We start from the raw sequence: 20,640 nt of genomic DNA on the forward strand, positions 1-20,640 counted from the left end.
ACATATATAGTCAATACGCTGGGATAATTCTAGAATCTAGGGAATTTTGAAGAATACAATAAATACATCCATTACGCTACAATGCTAGGCAAGGAAGCATGCAAAGTTGATGTGGGTTCTAAAATGGCAAGCTCTTAACTTACTTGAACGATACCAGCCTGTATCATAATTAAGAGCAAAGAGGTTGGTAAAGTTACACATTTCCAGGATAGGACCATAGATTCGTACTCTCATGCACAAAACCAGCCCATGCAAATAGCACCTTTTTTAGAAAGATGCTGTTCTTGAAAACAGAAACCAAATATTAATCATTTTTCTATAAACAAGGGTATGGGTAACTGTAGGCATGCTTTCTGATGTAAGCCAGAGCAGGAAGGACACTCTGCATCCCTTTCATTAATATTGCAAGCACCCACATAGATATATTTCTACTTGTAGATGTAGACAATGAATTAACTGAACATTCTATGCTTAGTGATGCATCACTGAGAACAGGCATTTGGCAAATTCTACCAGAGATTCATTTTTACTAGCTTCGAAAACTGAAGCAGCACAAAAGTTCAAATGTACAAGTCAACTTTTGTATCCATAATAATACTAATTCAATGGCACAGATTGAAAGCAGCTACCTTTGCAGCAAATAGCACAACTGTGCATCGGTCACCTTGCTGACCTACAGTCACTTCTGCTAATCAACAGGTAGCTGGTTCCAGGTCATGAAGATTTGACTGACTTTGTTATAGCCACTTGATCTTCTTGTCATGTCTTTTGTCATCTTAAATCATTGAAAGAGTGCAATAGCATAGTAATTTGTCTGAAGAATCATCCCGTACTGCAGAACCTTTGGAAAATGTTTCTGTACACAGCTTTTGTCAAATTTGTTAGTAGTGATTTTGCTGCTTATCTTAATATTTTAAAAATTATGTAGAGATTCAAATCATGAAACACAACAATTCAGGATACTCATACCCTCAACAGCTGCAAACGAAAGATGTATAAATTTGCAAAACAAGAATTTAAACATTTGTAAAATAAATAATTAAAATACATCTAACATTTGTGATATATAAAACTACATACTAAACGAAGTGTTGCTTGTCTATTGCATCTGCGAGATTTTAAACAGTTCTCATTTAATGCCTGGCATTTATCAGCTGGAACACCATTTGGAGGAATTTGGAGTGACTACGAGCTCCCTGCTATACCATGTTTAATTAGACTGACAATAAAATCAAGTGGGAGTGAATTAGGGGAATGGCACTGCTGAGAAGAATTTTTTTTTCCTCCCCTGAATAAATTGTTATTTTTTGCATTTTCAGTGGTGATCAGGTGGAACCATCAGCCATCCAGTTTCACATAGAACCTAACAGTTTTAAGAAAATACTTAAATCCATGGGACCTTCTCTATATGCACGTGCATTCATCTTCTACATATTTCACTATTTTGCAGCTCAAACTTAATTTTGAGTAGACAAGCAAGAGCCTGGAAGAACACAGCAAGCCAGGCAGCATCAGAAGGCAGAAAAGTCAACATTTTGGGTGTGACCTGAAACTTTAACTTCTCCACCTCCTGATGTTGCTTGGCTTGCTGTGTTCTTCCAATCTCCTGCTGGTCTACCTTGAATTCCAACATCTGCAGTTTTTTTGTCTCAAACTTAATTTTGACCTCCAATAGTTCTAGATAATTCAATGTTGTAGTAAGAAACACTTCTCGTCTGTGCCGAGTTAGATAATATAAGTGAAAGTTGTCCTTAATATTCCTCAGCTGGGGAATAAACTAGGTTTCAGGCTCTGTATTATTATTTAGTATTGTGCAAATCTATGTGCTGACAGGACAGAACTGAGCGTGATACCTTGGTCAAAAAGGCAGTTGGTTGTGATGTTGATAAAAATAATAAATTTAGGCAAGAAAATCATCTCAGTTCTGCAGTTAACATGTTATTATGTTTTACATTGTTGCTTTAAGGCTTTATTTTAGAGTTGAAAGTGGGAAAGATACAGCTGCTCCTGACCAATAAAATTTTATTATGTATGTTTAATGTGTATGCTCAGACACGTTGTACTAATTCAATCTGTAAACTGCATTTTACAGCTCAGTTTCAGATCCATTTATAAGATGAAACAGTTTGTCAGAAGTGCTAAAAAGAACTGAAGGTTAGATTAATAGAGACAAAGGGATATTCCAACAATATGAAGTATTTAATAATTCTTTACTTGTGCAATGTTGAGGGTTGGTATTCCTCAGTACTAGTTACCTCGGGGCAAATCAATATTGCAGTTGGTCCTCTGACATCCTTTGGCCCCTTATTTGTTTACGCAAAGGAGCCAACTCCGGCTTCAACTGTGGATAATGAACATTTCACGGATGCCCTTAGCCAAGATGGTGAGTTGTTTTATTTCCTTCCTTTCATTTGAGACCTTGGGAGGCCACACAATGCTTGAAAAATAGATGCTGCACAGGTCAATTTAAATCTCACTGTCTTTACTGTATAATTGATTTTTTTAAAATTAGCACAAGTTGTTTATCTTTAAACCACCTTACAGTTTTGCTAGTACTTGGAAGGGCAGATTTCAATTAAAGGTTTTCCAGGCTGGTGATTCAAAAATCAGGGCATATAATCTGAGGATATGTGGCAGGCTATTCAAGACTGAGAATAAGGAGGAATTAGTGGAATTCTCTACCCCACATGGCTGTCAAAGCTCAATCATTGAGCTTTCTGGACAGTAATGTCATCAAGGAACAGAAATACAGTATGTACAAGCGGCATCGAGGGCAGATGATTAGCCATGGTCTAACTGAATAGTGGAGCAGGCTTAACAGGCTAAATGACCTAGTCATGTTCCTAGAGTAGTTGGACTTGCTGTCAAGTCCACTTAGCCATTTGCCACTGATTTGGTGGTTTGGGGAATTAAATGGTAAAAGTTAAGTAGCTGGCAATGACTGAAATTTCCTATTTAAAAAAACTAATAGTATGAACAAAATATTTGAAACTTCTAAAATTGTTCAACTTACTACTAGTACTAGTTCAACTTCTCCACACTCAACATCAAGTCAAAGGATGGTATTCACATCAAAGCATGGTTTAGGTGCAAGCTGAGTTATTACCATGTACAGAATTATAAAAATCATTTTAAAGTTAAAACTTGAAATAGAATTAAAATGGTTAGCAATTCCTTTAAGCAATACTGGATCCATATTTTGATAAAATAGGCCAAGTCATGAAAAATCAAACTTTTAGATACAACATCTACAATGAAAATGCATTCACGTCCATATCATCTGCTTGCATAAAGATAAAACAAGTGTCCTACAATTATACCAATCATTATCAAATACTGACTCCTACAGGATCAAGACTGCATTACATATTTTTTTGTTTGTATTAAATAATGGACTCCAAACAAAAGTTAGAACATAGAACATAGAAAAGTACATGACAGAACAGGCCCTCCCGTCCAAGATGTTGTGCTAAGGATTAATCCTAAATTAAAATAAAATAACCTAACTAACGCACCCCTCAATTCATTGCTGTCCATGTGCATGTCCAGCAATCGCTTGAATGTCCCTATTGACTCTGCTTCCACCACCACTGCTGGCAACGCATGCCATGCATTCACAACTCTCTGTGTAAAGAACCTACCTCTGACGTCTCCTCTATACCTTCCTCCTAACACCTTAAAACTATGACCCCTCGTGCCAGTCAAACGTGTCCTGGGGAAAAGTCTCTGGATATTGACTCTATCCATGCCTCTCATTATCTTGTACACCTCAATCAGGTTACCTCTCTTTCTCCTTCTCTCCAGAGAGAAAAGTCTGAGCTGAGTCAACCTCTCTTTGTAAGACAAGCCCTCCAGTCCAGGCAGCATCTTGGTAAACCTTCTTTGCACCCTATCCAAAGCCTCCATACTTTCCTATAATAGGGCCACCAGAACTGGACACAATATTCCAAGTGTGGTCTCACCAAGGTTTTATATAGCTGCAAAAAAACTTTGCGGCTCTTAAACTCGATCCACCTGTTAATGAAAGCCAAAACACCATATGCTTTCTTAACAACCCTATCCACTTGGGTGGCAACTTTGAGGGATCTATGTACTTGAACACCAAGATCCTGCTGTTCCAACACATTGTCAAGAATCCTATCTTTAATCCCATATTCAGCATTCAAGTTTGACCTTCCAAAATGCATCACTTCGCATTTATCCAGGTTGAACTCCATTTGCCCAGCTCTGCATCCTGTCAATGTTGCGCTGCAGCCTGCAACAGACACCGATACTCGATACATTTTTGCAATTCTCATTCAGTAATTTTTTGATAATCAAAATTTCAGTTAAATGACTTTTTGTGCCATAAAACATAAAATCTGCATTTATGATGGACAAGTTGACTGTACAGCTTAATATTAACTCTTCCTACAAGTCCCTACTACCGGACAATTGTTTTTACACACTTAATACCTTGCAATTTGAGAAAAATAATTGCGTGCTTTTTGATAGTTTGAATCTCACAGCATGAAATAATCATGCAACTCTCAGCTTGCCAACAGTATATTCCAATTAAGTTAAAAACTTGCTTTATCCACTTCAATTGTCTTCAAAGTTCAAGTTTATAAATTTTACAGAAGATGCCTTGTTAAATGAAAGATTACCTAAAACCTCATTTAATTCCATTTCACATATTTGATCACAAAATCTATATTAATACTCCATTGCAGTATTGAGGGAATGCAGCAATGTCAAAGGTGCCCATTTTGGATGATTTATTTAACGGAAGCCCTTCTACCCTCTTGGGTGGACCTAAAAGATCACATGACAATATTTCAAAGAACAGCAAAACCAATATTTATCCATCAACCAAAATATCTCAGTTGTTTATGAGAGTTTCTGGTGCATAAACTGGCTGTCATATTTCCTACCTTTAAAAGTTACCACTACTTAATTGCTTTTGGGACATTGGAGATCACAGAAGATATTATATAAATGTAAGCATTTCTTTCTTATTAAAAAAAAACAAACTTCACCTCTCTCCCCAAAATGCAATAAATGTAAAGCATGGTGTCAGAGCTGCTGGAAACATAGAAATTCGAAGCAGGGTAAACAACTAGTCAAACTCGAATGGTTTAACATCCGATAGGTATCTTACGAGTTGCATCCAATTTGCAATTCAAGCAAAATATTTCAACCTTTTCTCAGAAAATTAAACAGGTTGAAAAGAGAATCAAAATCTCCTCTGACACCATGTACTCCATACTGCACAATCTAAAGCAAACAAGTTTTTACGAGGGACCCAATGTTTACTATAGAGCACAGGGGCATACAGTAATGCAGCACGGAAACAGACCCTTCAGTCCAAGCAGTCCATGCCGAACATAATTCCAAACTGAACTGTCCCACCTGCCTGCTCTTAGCCCATTCCTATCCAAACATTTCTTATTTATGTTCTTATCCAAATGTCTTTTAAACCCACATCCACCACATCCTCAAAGTTCATCCCACACGCAAACCACTGTGTGAAAAAAAATTGCCCCATGCCTTTTATAAATTTCTCCCCTCTCACCCTAAAAATGTGCTCCTTAGTCTTGAAATCCCCTATCCTAGGGAAGAAAAACCACCTACCATTCACCTTATCTATACTCCACATGATTTTATTAATCTCTATAAGGTCACCTCTCAACCTCCTATGCTCCAGTGAAAAAGAGTCTCAGTCTATCCAACTTTTCTTTAAAACTCATGAACCATTCCATACTTGGCAACATCCTGGTAAATCTGTTCTGTTATGAAGAAGTGGGTGTACTGTACCTTTAAGAAAGCTAGCAGAACTACCTGACAGCACTAAATGTTCTGAACAAGATATAATGTAACCTTTTGGTCCAGCAGCTAGTGTAGCTGGTTGCCTGGGGACAAAAACGAATTTGAATTAGGCCAATCAGTTTAAATTATACCCCAAAACAAACCAAACTCCAATCAAGTTTGAATTTAGTATATTGACAATACTTAAAGCCAATGACATAATCAGATGCTTTGCGGGTAGAAGATCAGTAAAAATTGAACAGTTAGAACATAGAACATAGAACAATACAGCGCAGTACAGGCCCTTTGGCCCTCGATGTTGCGCCGATCCAAGCCCACCTAACCTACACTAGCCCACTATCCTCCATATGCCTATCCAATGCCTGTTTAAATGCCCATAAAGAGGGAGAGTCCACCACTGCTACTGGCAGGGCATTCCATGAACTCATGACTCGCTGAGTTGAGGGAGAACTGTCAGAAGACCAACAAATGTAGGCTGCTGGTCAGAACTCTGAGAGGTACCTATCTAGAGAAGGAGCTTGCACAGAGAAAAACATTAACACCGACCTTAAGAGCAAATCTACAAAGGAAGATAGATTGTGATAGTGACCACAATTTGGTTATGTTTACTTTAGCGATGGAAAGTAATAGGTATATACTGTAGGGCAAGAGTTTTAGATGGGGGAAGGCAAATATTAATCAATTAGGCAAGAGTTAGGATGCATTGGATAGGGAAAGAAACTGTAGAGGATGGGCACAATTGAAATGTGGAGTTTATTCAAGAAACAACTACTGTGTGTCCTTGATAAATATGTAACTGTCAGATAGGGAGGAAGTGGTCGATCGAGGGAGCCGTGGTTTACTAAAGACATTGAATTGCTTGTCAAGAGGAAGAAGGCAGCTTATGTTAGAATGAGACTTTCTAACATAAGGATCAGTTAGAGCACTTGAGAGTTACAAGTTAGCCAGGAAAGACCTAAATGAGAGAGCTAAGAGCCAGGAGGGGACACTGAAGTCTTTGGCAGATAGGATCAAGGAAAATTGTAAAGCTTTCTATAGGTATATCAGAAATAAAAGAATGACAGACTAGAGTAAGATTAGAGCCGAAGGATACTGCAGATTACAGAGGGACATAGATAAGTTGCAGAGCTGGGCTGAGGGGTGGCAAATGGAGTTTAATGCGGAAAAGTGTGAGGTGATTCACTTTGGAAGGAGCAACAGGAATAAAGAGTACTGGGCTAATAGTGTAGATGTGCAGGGAGAGCTGGGTGTCCAGGTACATAGATCCCTGAAAGTTGCCACCCAGGTTGATAGGGCTGTTAAGGCAGCATATGGTGTGTTCGTTTTTATTGGTAGAGATTGAGTTTCGGAGCCACAAGGTCATGTTGCAGCTGTACAAAACTCTGGTGTGGCTGCACTTCGAGTATTGCGTCCAGTTCTGATCACCGCATTATAGGAAGGGGTTCAGAGGAGATTTACTGGGATATTGCCTGGTGTGGAAGGAAGGTCTGAGAAAAGGCTGAGGGACTTGAGGCTGCTTTCATTAGAGAGACGGTTGAGAGGTGACTTAATTGAGACATATGATAAGAGGGTTAGATAGGATGGACAGTGAGGGCCTTTTTCCTTTGAAGGCGAGCACACAGGGACATAGCTTTAAATTGAGGGGTGACAGATATAGGACAGATATCAGAGGTAGTTTCTTTACTCAGAGTAGTAGAGGTGTGGAACGACTTGCCTGCAATAGCAGTAGGCTCATCAACTTTAAGAGCATTTAAATGGTCATTGGATAAACATATAGATGAAAATGGAATTGTGTGGGTTAGATGGGCTTCAGATTGGTTTCACAGGTCAGTGCTACATCGAGGGCCGAAGGGTCTGTACTGCACTGTAATGTTCTATGTTCTAAGATCTCCAGAATTTCCTCTTCTGCAATATGAACTGTTTTTAAAACATAATTTTGTTTTTATTTCCCAGAGTTCTCTAACTCTATTTCTTTCTCCACAGTAAAAACTGACATGAAACATTAATATCTCTCCCATCTTCTGGGGTTCGACACAAAAATGATCTCTTTGATCTTTAAGGGGCCGTACCCTCTCTCTAGTTACCCGCTCACTCTTAATGTAGTTGCAGAATCACTTTAGATTATTTTTAACCTTATCTGCCAATGCTACCTCACGTTGCCTCTTTGCTTTCCTGATTTCCTTCTTAAGGATGGTCCTAAACTACAAGATGCAAATCTTGTCCTGGGAAGTATTGAGTCAACCTGCCTGCTAACTGTTTACTTAACATTAACTGGTACATTCTCTATAACAATTCTACCAGAGTTCACTGGCAAAACAATCAAGACGTCCCTCTCATACAACATAAATGTGTCTTTCCCTGAAATCGGTTTTCTTGCAAATTGTTCTGAGGAGCGCAAAACATAAAGCTTTGGCAATGTGAGTTTTTCCAGCAATATTCAAGTTCGAACTAGCTTAAAATAATGCTTAATGAAATGAATGCTAAATTAGCATATAAATCTAGAGATGCTGGGCCTCTCATTTCTACATTTTAGCAGCAAACAGAAGGTTAAAACAAACAAAAACTTCACAACGACCATAGAACAGAGCAATTAAGTAAAAACAAAGGTGAATAGAAGAATAGAAATAAACTTTCACTCTATCCATATTAGTACTAACAGTGGTAAATTTCTCTGTGGGCTTACAAAAACAAAGGAGCTCTCTACATAAACTGTAAAAGGATTAGGTATCTTCTACTTCATACCAGCTTGTTTAAAGTACAAATTTTCAAATTGGGGGAATTTTATTGCAGTCATTAGAGAATCCAATTGGTTGACAATGTCATTACATTTCTGTATTTGTTGACTTACTAGCATGTTGTTTCTGTCACTGTACACAAATGAAAAGTAGTGTAACAGCAGCAATGTTTTCTTTTGAGTAGTCAAAAGGGATAACAAAGCTGCATTCATATTTGCAAGGTTTGCGTATGGTGGTTTGAAAGCTGGTTACATCTGAGAAAACGGGTTTGATGTTAAAGGCTCAGAGTTAATCCATTCGAAAACAACAAAAAAATCACTATTGCAGTGCCCTGCCTAGGATTTCTACACTCAGTGTATGTTTTAAATAAGCAGTATTTCATAATATATCGCACAACTGTATTCAACCTGCAAATCTTCAATAAGTCAATGTAAAATTTGCAAAAATTCACTTCATTAAAATTAGATCACTAGAACAATTAGGTTTTCCCACTGCAATATTCCTGAAGCTTACAAGGAAAACATAAAACTGATTCAGTGTCACCAACGCAACAAGGTCAGCAAATTCTGTTCTCCACTGCAACCCTATTTTGTCAAAAAGCTTGCAAGGTTATAGAGGGGTTGTCACAAAATAAGTCATGCTACTGGCTTGCTGCCAATTTGTCACATTCTCACTAACAAATGAGCTCCTGAAGGAGACAAGTGAGGACACAGATTTTAGTTGAACTACATACTTAAAATATCCCAAGATACAACACAAAAAGCGCCAAGATTAATTGTATTAACAATGCTAAATTATTGAATAGTAATAATATCAGAGCTGAAACTGTGTTGCTGGAAAAGTGCAGCAGGTCAGGCAGCATCCAAGGAGCAGGAGAATCGACGTTTCGGGCATGAGCCGCATGCCCGAAACGTCGATTCTCCTGCTCCTTGGATGCTGCCTGACCTGCGCTTTTCCAGCAACACATTTTCAGCTCCGATCTCCAGCATCTGCAGTCCTCACTTTCTCCTAGTAATAATATCATCCAAGACAAATAAATGTCATGTCTTTTAAAATATCATATTCAAATATTATCCTTTCCAGAACAATCTGAGAACCCTTGAATACATCAAAAGTGCACACTATTTTGCATCTCAACTGAATTTTGTTAATTCTTCTTAAATGTCTGTGGTCTATTAGAATGATAAGGTATTGGACAAATACATACTCCTTAAAATTACATTTTTTTTTAAAAGTATATATTACACTGTTTTTATCAATATTTAAAATATATAATTCAATTACTTGGCTGGCTCAATCAACATGTTCCAAACTGGTTAACAACTTTATACCATTTTCAAACTTTAAAAATAGCACGAGTGCAAATCTGTGTCAAGTCTGCAAATTTTAAAAAGTTACTCTTTATCAATTTGCAGACTTGACATAGAAGTCATCTGATAGAATAGAAAGTAATTTGCAATCATTTCATGAAATCACATGGTAAGCTATGCTATTGTGGGTCGACAAAGGCCATTTGATACCTACATCTTCAAATTCAACTTAAATTGAAAACTGTCACTTGTTTACAATAGACAGCTTTGTGAATAATATTTTAAGTTGCTTTCCTTGTAGCCAGGACAGCAAATGTGAATAAAATCTCTCAAAATAAATAACCACAACTGCCAGAATATCATGTATCCTTGGCCTAAAACACATTCAAAACAGAGACTAAATTGAATGTGATATAATACAAAATTTAATGGCATCTTCAACACTTACCTGTCTTGGCTGAGTTTGCATAGGCACGTAAAACTCAATTTTTAAAAAAAATCACTATAATTAAGACTTTGGAATGCGCAAACCCATCACATTGAGCAGAGGAAGAAAGAATCAAATTATGTATTGACATGTTCAGTATTCCATTACCAGCATGTTCAAAGCCTTGAATGTTCATAATGGTCTAACCACCCTCATTTTATTTCAATTTGTACAGATACTCCTGTCTAATGCAAAGAGGCTGCGCGCACCAAGTCTTCGCTACTCAAAAACATTCATGCAAAATGAAAATTGGAAAAAAAATGCAGACTCAAATGGGATAAATCTTGAGACATGTACATGCTACATGGGTGTATACATACCCAGAAAGAACTTCCTAGGAGTTTTGACTTCTTCATCTTTATTGTCTGTTAACACAGACCAAAAGCCAGAAAGAAAAGACAAGAGGCAAAATTGATTTTGATTTAGCCCAGTATTTTTAAGGAATCACCGTATACCGATACTTTTGCTGAAACAGCAGAGATGTTAGTAAAGCATATATATCTAAGACTAGAAATACATATTACCCCTCTCCACATCTAGAAGAAATTTTAGCAGTACAACCTTTCGATGATATGGTTGTGACTGTCGTCGATTTTCAGACGAGACAAGAGTACAACAGTTTAAAATAAGCACACAACACGTTGTAGTAATAAAAAACGGGACATTTTGTTGTGAAAATTACACTTCAATCTCTTAACTTTAAATGCTTTAGTAACAGCATGAACCAGCACTGGACCAGGAACATTAAACTGAAAATATAGTTGAGGAACTGCAACAGTCTGAATTCAGACAGTTGCCAAGTTGAGATGTGTTTTATATTTGCTTCATTTTCTCATCTTTCAGAAAATATCCATGGTTTGCCCACATCCTTCCAATCTTTAGCTGCTAGTTACAGCACAATGTACTCTGAGTCAAAATTATCCGACCTCTACCTGCCCTCCAAGCCTTCCTGACTATAATGTGGTAGAGTCATCCAAAGACAACCTACATCAAGCTAACTGGCAGCAGAGCACCAAGAAGTCATGTAGAGGATTAGTACCATGAAGCTAGACAGGTGCAAAGAACAGAAGTCAGTAATGGCCCTTGATCCTGACTACTATCTGGCCATCAGGCTTGAAAGTGATATTCCCAAAGGTGAGAAAACATAAGTAAATTCATTATCTAGGCACAAATGATATATTCTTGATTGTGAACTACCAAAGGACACATTATTAAGAGAAGCATATTGCAGATTAAGTAGATCAATGAATTATTATAAGGGGTAAAATGTCATTCCCAAATTCAGACATCTTTACCCTCCCTTATTGGATTGCATCGTTTTTTCTTTAATTGCTGACATTTGTGTGAAGATAAATCTCACTTGATACACATCCTTTCAAAAAGGAAGCTTATCTAATAGGAGTCAAATCAATTTAAAACAAGATTATTTTAGAAGTCTCTGAACTGAGACTAGTAAATAACTACACTGTTCAACATCCAGCTCCTCTGTTCCAATGTTTCTTTAATTTCTGCCCTCTTATAAGTATTATATTTTCCACATAAATGAATGCAATTTGAGGAACTAAATTTAAATCTGCAGAACCTCACATTTGCAATCTTTAATATTCTGAACAAAAATATACTTGGTCTTGGATCAAAGCATGCTCTGGGAATATTATTCAGTTAGATACAATGCAAGCAATACTGACTTAGAGGGCAGAATGATTTATCTTTAATCTAGAATCATTGTTACAAGTCAAATTTTATCAATACCCAATATTTAATGTTGCACTCTTCAAATAGAAAAGGACAAGGTTGCAGGGGACACACCAGAGTCTAATGATGATTTACATTAATCTATGATATAAATCTTTTTTTTAAATTACAGGATGCAGTTTTGTACATTTCTCTATGAACACTACCCTGGAGTTAATTTACTGGTTGAAACTACATGTTTTGTTCTTAATTTAAAGCTTTGCAGAAGCTAATGCCCTCAAGTCAGTGTTGCCAGATTTGCAGCATTTAAAGCAACACACAAACATGACTTTTGTTTGGCATAAATAGTCAGCATCTGCTACCTTCTCCCCATCACAACTGCTAATATCTGAACGGAATATTTAGCTTTAGGAATGCTGAAAAGTTGGGATGATATTTGGCACATACCAAGGTAGGGCTGAATTTCCTCCTACAATCCCTTCCAAAACAAGAATAAATTGCTAATGCTCAATAATACTTTTTCGAAGGCGAAGAAAAGGCAACTCAAGAATTGGTGGTGGTGGGGGGTGTGTGTGTGCGCGCATGCGCATACATGCGTCCAGTGGAGAAAAGAGAGAGAGAAAAAGGAAGAATGAGAAGTGCTGAGAGACAAGAAGAACAATTGAGCCTCTTACTTTCACATTCTGGCAATTTAGCACACATAATTTTGCTACATTGAAAACCAGCACAATTGCAGTAAGTTTGTTCAATTTCAGTAGATACAACTATAGGATCTGGCTCACCAACCATGTAAGACCACAGAATTCATGACCAGTGACATGGAATTTCCTAGGTAGACAATTATACTCAGTAGTGAGTGATGGCTGATGATGACGAAGGTTTAAAAGTGTGTTTTGAACGAGGTTAGGTTGGTGCAGTCCTTTTGTATGGACTTTGCTTCTCAAATGTATTTCGTCCCTGATACCCCACCCCGCCAAAGTAAATTATAAAGTGTTTCAATTGAGGTTAAGTACAAATAGGTGGAGGGCATCATTTGGGTTATCAAGCACCCTAGAAAGATAGTTGGTTCAAGTTCCACATGCCCTGGCAACATGTATATGTCTGAAATGGTTGAATTTTTTTAAATTTTACTTCATGATTAACTCTGATTTCTTCCTTCACAAATGGCTATTAAGAGTGTAATGCTCAGCACCCTTACCTTGTCTTGAACATGAAAGTAGCATAGTGTGACTGAATCAGAACTGGCAGCTCAGGAAAATAATTCTAAAATTGCTATATTGTCTAAATTTTTTTAATATTTTCAAAATGGAACCTGGTTTATCTGATTTTTTTATCACAAAAAAAAGATTTTGTCTCGTTTAAACATTTTCAAATTGCTGGTGTTCAGGCTGCCTATATTTGATTGTCACTAACCTGTAAAGGCACGGCGTCGTGTTGTGAGTTCACTGGCTACACGAACAGCAGTACATAACTTCAACATCACCAGCATGGTAATGATCATGATTATACTTTGTAATAAAAGGGGTGGTTCAAAGTACCTTCCAAACCTTAAAAGAGAGAATACATTAGATTCACAATTCAAACTACACAATTTATTTTAAACAAACTATCCTTATAACATTATTAAAAATGTATGAATACTTATAACTTAATCAGATATACATAGAATTAAATGGAATCTAGGTATTAAAACAGTCATTTGGACCATTTATCATTCTCCCATTCGAAATCTTCCCAAATCTCTCCATTCCCTTATTCAATGTCCAGCTTTTCATTAAATGTCATACAACAAGTCTGCCTGCTTAAACCAGTCCAACATTCATCACAAATGTATGAAAAAAAACTTTCAAATTATTTGTTTAGTTTGTGAACATCCTTATATTTAATAATTTTATTTTTTCACCTCAACACTAGCAAATTATTTTATAATTACATTCATTAAAAAAAAAACAATGTCACTAAATAACTCTGGGCATAAGGTATTGTGTGAAGCAACCTAGCACTGTTAGCTCACAACATCAGGGCCCCAGGTTTGATTCCAACTTTGGGAAACTCTCTGTACGGAGTTAGCCCATTCTCCCCATTTCTGTATCAGCCAGGTGCTCCAGTTTCCTCCCACAGTCCAAAGGTGTGCAGATTAGGTGGATGGACCATGCTAAATTGCCCCAGAGTGATCAAGGATGTGCAGATTAGGTGGGTTAGCTATGGTGAAAACCCTATTCAGAGTTACAGTGATGAGGCAGAGTCTGGGTGAGATGCTCTTAGGAGGGTCAGTGCAGGCTTGATAAGCTGAATGGTTTCTTTTCGTACTGCACAGATGCTATGATTGTTGATCCAACTGATTTTGGGCAAGAAAATTTTAACAACAGGGTTGCAGATTGTTGGCACTGCAAATAAATAATATGTTGAATGATTTTAAAGACAGGCATAGTTTGATTTTTTTTTGCTGACTTTACCAAATGATTTGTTGAGCTTATATGCGAAGTGTGTACTGCAGACAAGAATTAAACATGCCTATGGAAGTGTAAGCTAACCAGGAGATAAATATGCTCTAGGATGCCCTAATGTCTATTTGTAAAATTTCACTGTCACCTCATTCAAATTAAGCGCAACCTGAATATTATGCCTATACATAACCACTCCTACACTATCTGACTGCAGCAATTACTCCAAAACACAATCTTTATTAAATTCTGCTCTGGGCCAGGCCTTGGCAATGTGTTGCACCCAACACATGTCCATCCGGATCTTGCACTGCACACTCTGTAGCACACTGTAATTTGCACTGTCCCAAAGTTTACTGCCAAAATAATGGGGAGTGAAGCCAAATACTTGATCTGTGGAAAAAAACCCAGCAATTTACAGTGAGGAAGACATGAAAAACTGTTGGATGACATCCTGCAAAAAATAATTTGTCATCACGCTCCCTGTAAATATTCTTAATCAATCTGTACAGAAATGTTTTGAAATGTCTTGGACAGCTGGCACTATAATCTGGACAATCTTAATAAGGACACTACCCTTGCGTCAGAAGGCCCTAACTTTGCGTAACCAAGAGAAATTACTGCATTGGTTTTGTAAAAACTAATTAAACTCATCGCAGTACATTAAGGCTAGTATTTAATGGCGTAAAGACTATTAATGGGGCCTTAATGTTTCCAATGGTCTTCCACTAACTAGCAATTATATAAAAAACACAGCAAGTGCTACATGAGCACACTAGTAGTATTGATGGGTTAGTGTCATAGAGATATGCAGCACAGAAACAGACCCTTCGGTCCACCTTGTCCATGCCGACCAGACATCCTAAGCTAATCTAGTCCCATTTGCCAGTATTTGGCCCATATCGCTCTAAACCCTTTCTAATCATATACCCATCCAGATGCCTTTTGGATGTTGTAACTGTACCAGCCTTCACAACTGGCAGCTCATTCCAGGGAAAAGACCTTGTCTATTTACCCCATCCATCTCCTCGTGATTTTATAAACCTCTATAAGGTCACTCCTCAGCCTCCAACACTCTGGGGAAATTAGCCCGAGTATATGCAGCCTTTCCCTATAGCTCAAACCCTCTAAACCCTGGCAACATCCGTGTAAATCTTTTCTGAACCCTTTCACGTTTCATAACATCCTTCCTATAACAGGGAGACCAGAATTGCATGCAGTATTCCAATAATGATCTAACAGCCACAACATGACCTCCCAACTCCTATACTCAATGCTCTGACCAATAAAGGCAAGTATACCAAACACCTTCTTCACTATCCTATCTATCTAGGAGAATATTTTAGAGGAGAAGAATGAGATACAAGATATTAAACTAGAAAGGATCGAGGTTTGTAAGTATTATCAATTCCAGAAGGAGTGAAAGTAGATAAGTCCCCTGGGCCGGATGGAATTTATCAGAGGGTTCTCTGGGAAGCTAGGGAGGTAGTGTTAGAGCCTTTAGCTTCGATCTTTGAGTCGTCATTGTCTACAGGTTTAGTACCAGAGGACTGGAGGATTACAACTGTTGTGCCCTTGTTCAAGAAGGGCAGTAGAGATAACCCAGGTAATTATAGATCAGTGAGCCTTACGTCTGTTGTAGGAAAAGTTTTGGAAAGGATTATAAGAGATAGGATTTATAATCATCTAGCAAGCAACAATTTGATTGCAGATTTCGTCAGGGCAGGTCATGTCTCACAAACCTGAGTTTTTTGAGAAGGTGATCAAGCGTGCGGATGAGAGTGGGGCAGTTGACGTGGTGTACATGGATTTCAGTAAAGCCTTTGATAAGGTTCCACATGGCAGGCTGTTGGAGAAAGTGCAGAGGCATGGGATTGAGGGTGATTTAGCAGTTTGGATTAGACATTGGCTTTCTGTAAGAAGGCAGCGAGTGGGGGATGATGGAAGATATGGAGTCCAGTTACTAGTGGTGTGCCACAACGATCTGTTTTGGGACCACTGCTGTTTGTAAATGCCATTTTTATAAATGACTTAGACGCAGTCATAGGTGGATGGGTTAGTAAGTTTGCAGATGACACTAAAGTCGGTGGAGTAGTGGACAGTGTGGAAGTGTATTGCAGGTTGCAGAGGGACTTGGATAAACTGCAATATTGGGCTGAGAGGTGGCGAATGGAGTTCAATGAAGAAAAATGTGAGGTGATTCACTTTGGAAGAATAACAGGAAGGCAGAATACTGGATCAATAGAAATATTCTTGATAGTGTGGATGTGCAAAGGGATCTTGGAGTCCATGTACATAGATCCCTGAAAGTTGCCACCAAAGTTGATAGTGCTGTTAAGGTATACGGTGTGTTAGGTTTTATTGGTAGAGGGATTGAGTTCCAGAGCTGTAATGTCATGCTGCAACTATACAAAACGCTAGTGTGGCTGCACTTGGAATACTGTGTGCAGTTCTGGTCGCCCCATTACAGGAAGGATGTGAAATCATTGGAAAAGGTGCAGAGGAGATTGACCAGGATGTTGCCTGGTCTGGAGGGAAGGTCTTATGAGGAAAGGCTGAGAGACTTGGGTCTGTTCTCACTGGAAAGAAGGCAGCGAAGAGGGGATTTGACAGAGACATATACGATGATCAAAGGATTAGATAGGGTAGACAGGGAAAGTCTTTTTCCTACGATGAGGACCTCAGCTTGTATGAGGGAGCATAACTACAAATTGAGAGGTAATAGATTTCAGACAGACATCAGAGGCAGGTTCTTTACTCAGAGAGTAGTAAGGGCATGGATTGCCCTGCCTGCCAATGTAGTTAACTCAGCCACATTAGAGAGATTTAAACAATCCTTGGATAAGCACATGGATGATGATGGGATAGTGTAGGGAATGGGCTTAGATTAGTTCACAGGTCGGCACAACATCGAGGGCCGAAGGGCCTGTTCTGCGCCATATTGTTCTCTGTTCTATCTACCTGCGACTTCGTTTTCAAGAAACTATGAACCTGCACTTCAAGGTCTCTTTGTTCAGCACCACTCCCTAGGACCTTACCATTAAGTGTATACGTCCTGCCCCGATTTGTCTTTTCAAACTGCAGCACTTCACATTTATCTAAATTAAACACCATATGTCACTCTTCAACTCATTGGCCCATCTGATCAAGATCCCTTTGTACTCTGAGGTAACCTTCCTCACTGTCCACTACACCTGCAATTTTGCTGACATCTGCAAACTTACTAACCATACCTCTTATGTTCACATCCAAATCATTTATATCCAGCATCGACTGTAGATTTTAGGTCAGAGTGAAATTAATACTCAACTCCTTTCAGTATGTCAGAGTTATTACGTTTCCACCCTGCCAAAGTATACAGGTTCACTCATTGGCAAGTATATTAATTCCAGAAGCCACACATACTTTATGGTAATTTAAACTATGTTGCTTTAGCATGTAGACAGCAAATCACATCTACTTCCTGAATTTAAAGAACTACAAAGCAACCTGAACTCTGGGCAGGAAGCAGTCTGATTCACATGGCTGTTATTCTCTATGAAAGCATGCGTTCAGTGATCTTCGTTTAAATAGTTTAATATCTCATCCCTGTTTTCTAATGCACCATGGCTTCACTCCTTCTGATATCTGGAGTTTTCTCCAACCACACAACCCCTGTTATTATAACTCTGGCCTGGTGCAACTCCAATTTGAATCATTCCACCACTAGCAGGCCAGCCTTCAGTTGTCTAGGCCCCAAGCTCTGGAACATCTTCATTCACTTCAAACTACTCTGACTTTCTCCTTCAGGACTCTCCTTAAAACCCATCTCTTTGATCAAGCTTTGTCGTCTGAACTAACCCCTTTTGTTGTCCAAATCATATGTTGTTTTAGAACTCCCTGCAAAGTGCATTGGGATTTTTATTACAGTAAAAGATGCTATGTAAATTATTGTTGTTTTTGTTGACATCAAAGCTATTATTTTAGGGTTTTGCTAGCTATTCAAATTTTTATATCTTATTACAGGTAGATGAGGAAATGAACTACTAACTCTGTCACTGACTAGGTTCACCATTGCCTTTGTCACACTGTTATCAATTAATTATTTCAGCAGTTTGAGACAATTAATTACAGCTTAAAAGGGGAATAAATCCAGCTCACTGATATGCCCAGATCCAACAATTTCTGGGCAATCACAGGAATTCATCACTTGAAGATTCACAACAGTCGAGCTTATGTTTAATAACATCAATGTAGCAAATTTCGGGTCAGTTTACCATGCTTCAACTTTATATTCTGATGATAAAACATTTTACAGTCAGTGGTACAAATTGAACATTGCCTAGTAACTCCTAGTCTCAAAGATGATTAAATGAGAGTTAAGATTCCCCAACCCCCAAAATCCTATTAAAAAACACTTTCCACTGCACATATAAAGTAGCGTCTTCATATACAGAAGTGTAATTAAACTCTGTAACTAAACTTCTCAAAGATTGCCAATCTTTCTTTTAAAGATTAAAAACTCAATTCAGTTGAGTAGGATTAGCCACAATGCCATCCCACAACTTCATGTTTTCCTGGTACTGTAAGAAATACTGTTACATTTGTCAAATTGACAGTTCGAAAGTATTTGGTTAAACCAGTTCGCCCAGCATGATCGGAAATTAGCGAAGGGTTCGTTACAAACGGAAAGCGGACTTACCAAAATAATATCCTCAATATATTAGCCACAAGCAACACCAAGCAAACGTAGATGGAGAACCCCTCTGCATTCTGTGTGCGCTTGATATCCCTGTATTGAGGAATGTAGGGCACTACTCCACCAAACATCATTGCCACCGCTGCAATCCAAGAAGCCAGTTTACCGACAGGGAGGGCGAACTGCTTAAGGGAGCTCAGACCCTCTTCCATGTTCGTGGAAAAATAAATCCCGGCCAGGCGGCCAAGAGGAACGTTTGGCCTCCTCAGTCACCAAAGCCGCCAGCTTCAGCCGCCTGCTGCATTGCTGTGCAAGAGGTCCTGGAAACGGCTTGAAACGGCGCTGTAGTTGGTGGAATGAAATGTGAGCAGTGGAGTGCCCGTCCCAGCTCTGCTGATGTCACCCAAACATCCGGATTTCCTCAATGCCACGCCGACAACTGAAATGTAAAAATAAATTGAAATGCGCTCGTCTCTCTTCCTGATTCTTTTTTTAAAATTAAATGCATAATTTAATCCCACCTACGACGGAAAGAGAGTGAAGAAATGTTTTAATTGATTGCAAGGGGTCCACGTGATGTCTCCTCACTAATAGATATACGAAGCTGCAAAATAAGGCATTTCACACAAGTTCGAGGGACACACGTACAGCAGAGAAATGATCCGACAAGAAGTTAACTTATCATTCCTGCTTCACCCTCTCTCCACACCCCAACACAATAAAAGTATATAGACTGCGAGATAAGAATGTTATAGGAAGCCATAAGTCCTGATATTGTGGAGTACGTTTCTCATTCCGTGCTGTGCTACCTATTCTTATCTTGCACTAATACACAGTGAAAACATTCTAACTTTCCAGAGAACACTGACTCAAGAATGATGGGCGGAAGGAAACCATAATATGTAAATAAGGTGGTACACAAATGTATAACTATTATCCCCCAACACCTGGTCAGACGGTGACTTTATTCAAGCTTTAAATTAACTTTCGTCTTCAGCAACGCCAATAGCAGAAGTCAAAACATAATTGCTACCCCTGCTTATGGTCATGTCATACCATTCCCACCGCTGCTTCCAAGCTACACATCAATTCCACAATCTTTCCTACGTGAGTCCACCTTAACTGGGAAGAGTCAATATTCCATACTGTAACAGCAAATAGAAAATCGTGCTGAGTTTCAGATTCCTAGTCAACATGGAACCTTGGATTAGGTTGAACAGCCACATCCTTCACACCTGGACAGTCGAATGGGGTGATATTCATAGAGTCATAGACATATACAGTGTGGAAACAGACCCTTCGGTCCAACCTGTTGATGTCGACCAGATATCCCAACCCAACCTAGTCCCACCTGCCAGCACCAGGCCCATATCCCTCCAAACCCTTCCTATTCATATACCCATCCAAATGCCTCTTAAATGTTGCAATTGTACCAGCCTCCACAACTTCCTCTGGCAGTTCATTCTATACATGTACCACCCTC

The 20,640-nt window shown here is 38.6% G+C and overlaps 1 protein-coding gene across 3 annotated transcripts in view; it reads right to left on the minus strand.

Annotated features, from left to right (window-relative positions):
* The window catches only part of slc66a2 (solute carrier family 66 member 2), a 46,497-nt gene extending 26,667 nt beyond the window's left edge, over positions 1-19,830 (minus strand). Inside the window, exons 1-4 of one of the 3 annotated variants that reach the window (XM_043688610.2) lie at positions 19,679-19,830; positions 19,161-19,596; positions 13,449-13,582; positions 10,661-10,705 (exon numbers count right to left, since the gene is read on the minus strand). In XM_043688610.2, the coding sequence (XP_043544545.2) occupies positions 10,661-10,705; positions 13,449-13,582; positions 19,161-19,369 (388 nt within the window). In that variant the 5' untranslated portion in view covers positions 19,370-19,596; positions 19,679-19,830. Of the gene's footprint in view, positions 1-10,660; positions 10,706-13,448; positions 13,583-19,160; positions 19,612-19,678 lie in introns of those variants that run through there. The other 2 variants (XM_043688611.2, XM_087986247.1) reach the window with 2 other exon arrangements.
* Between the last annotated feature and the right edge of the window lie 810 nt (positions 19,831-20,640).

The sequence above is a fragment of the Chiloscyllium plagiosum genome, unplaced genomic scaffold (genome assembly GCF_037043375.1).
Source record: "Chiloscyllium plagiosum isolate Xiang-an unplaced genomic scaffold, Cpla_swu_hap1 HiC_scaffold_4, whole genome shotgun sequence".
NCBI classification, from domain to species: domain Eukaryota; kingdom Metazoa; phylum Chordata; class Chondrichthyes; order Orectolobiformes; family Hemiscylliidae; genus Chiloscyllium; species Chiloscyllium plagiosum.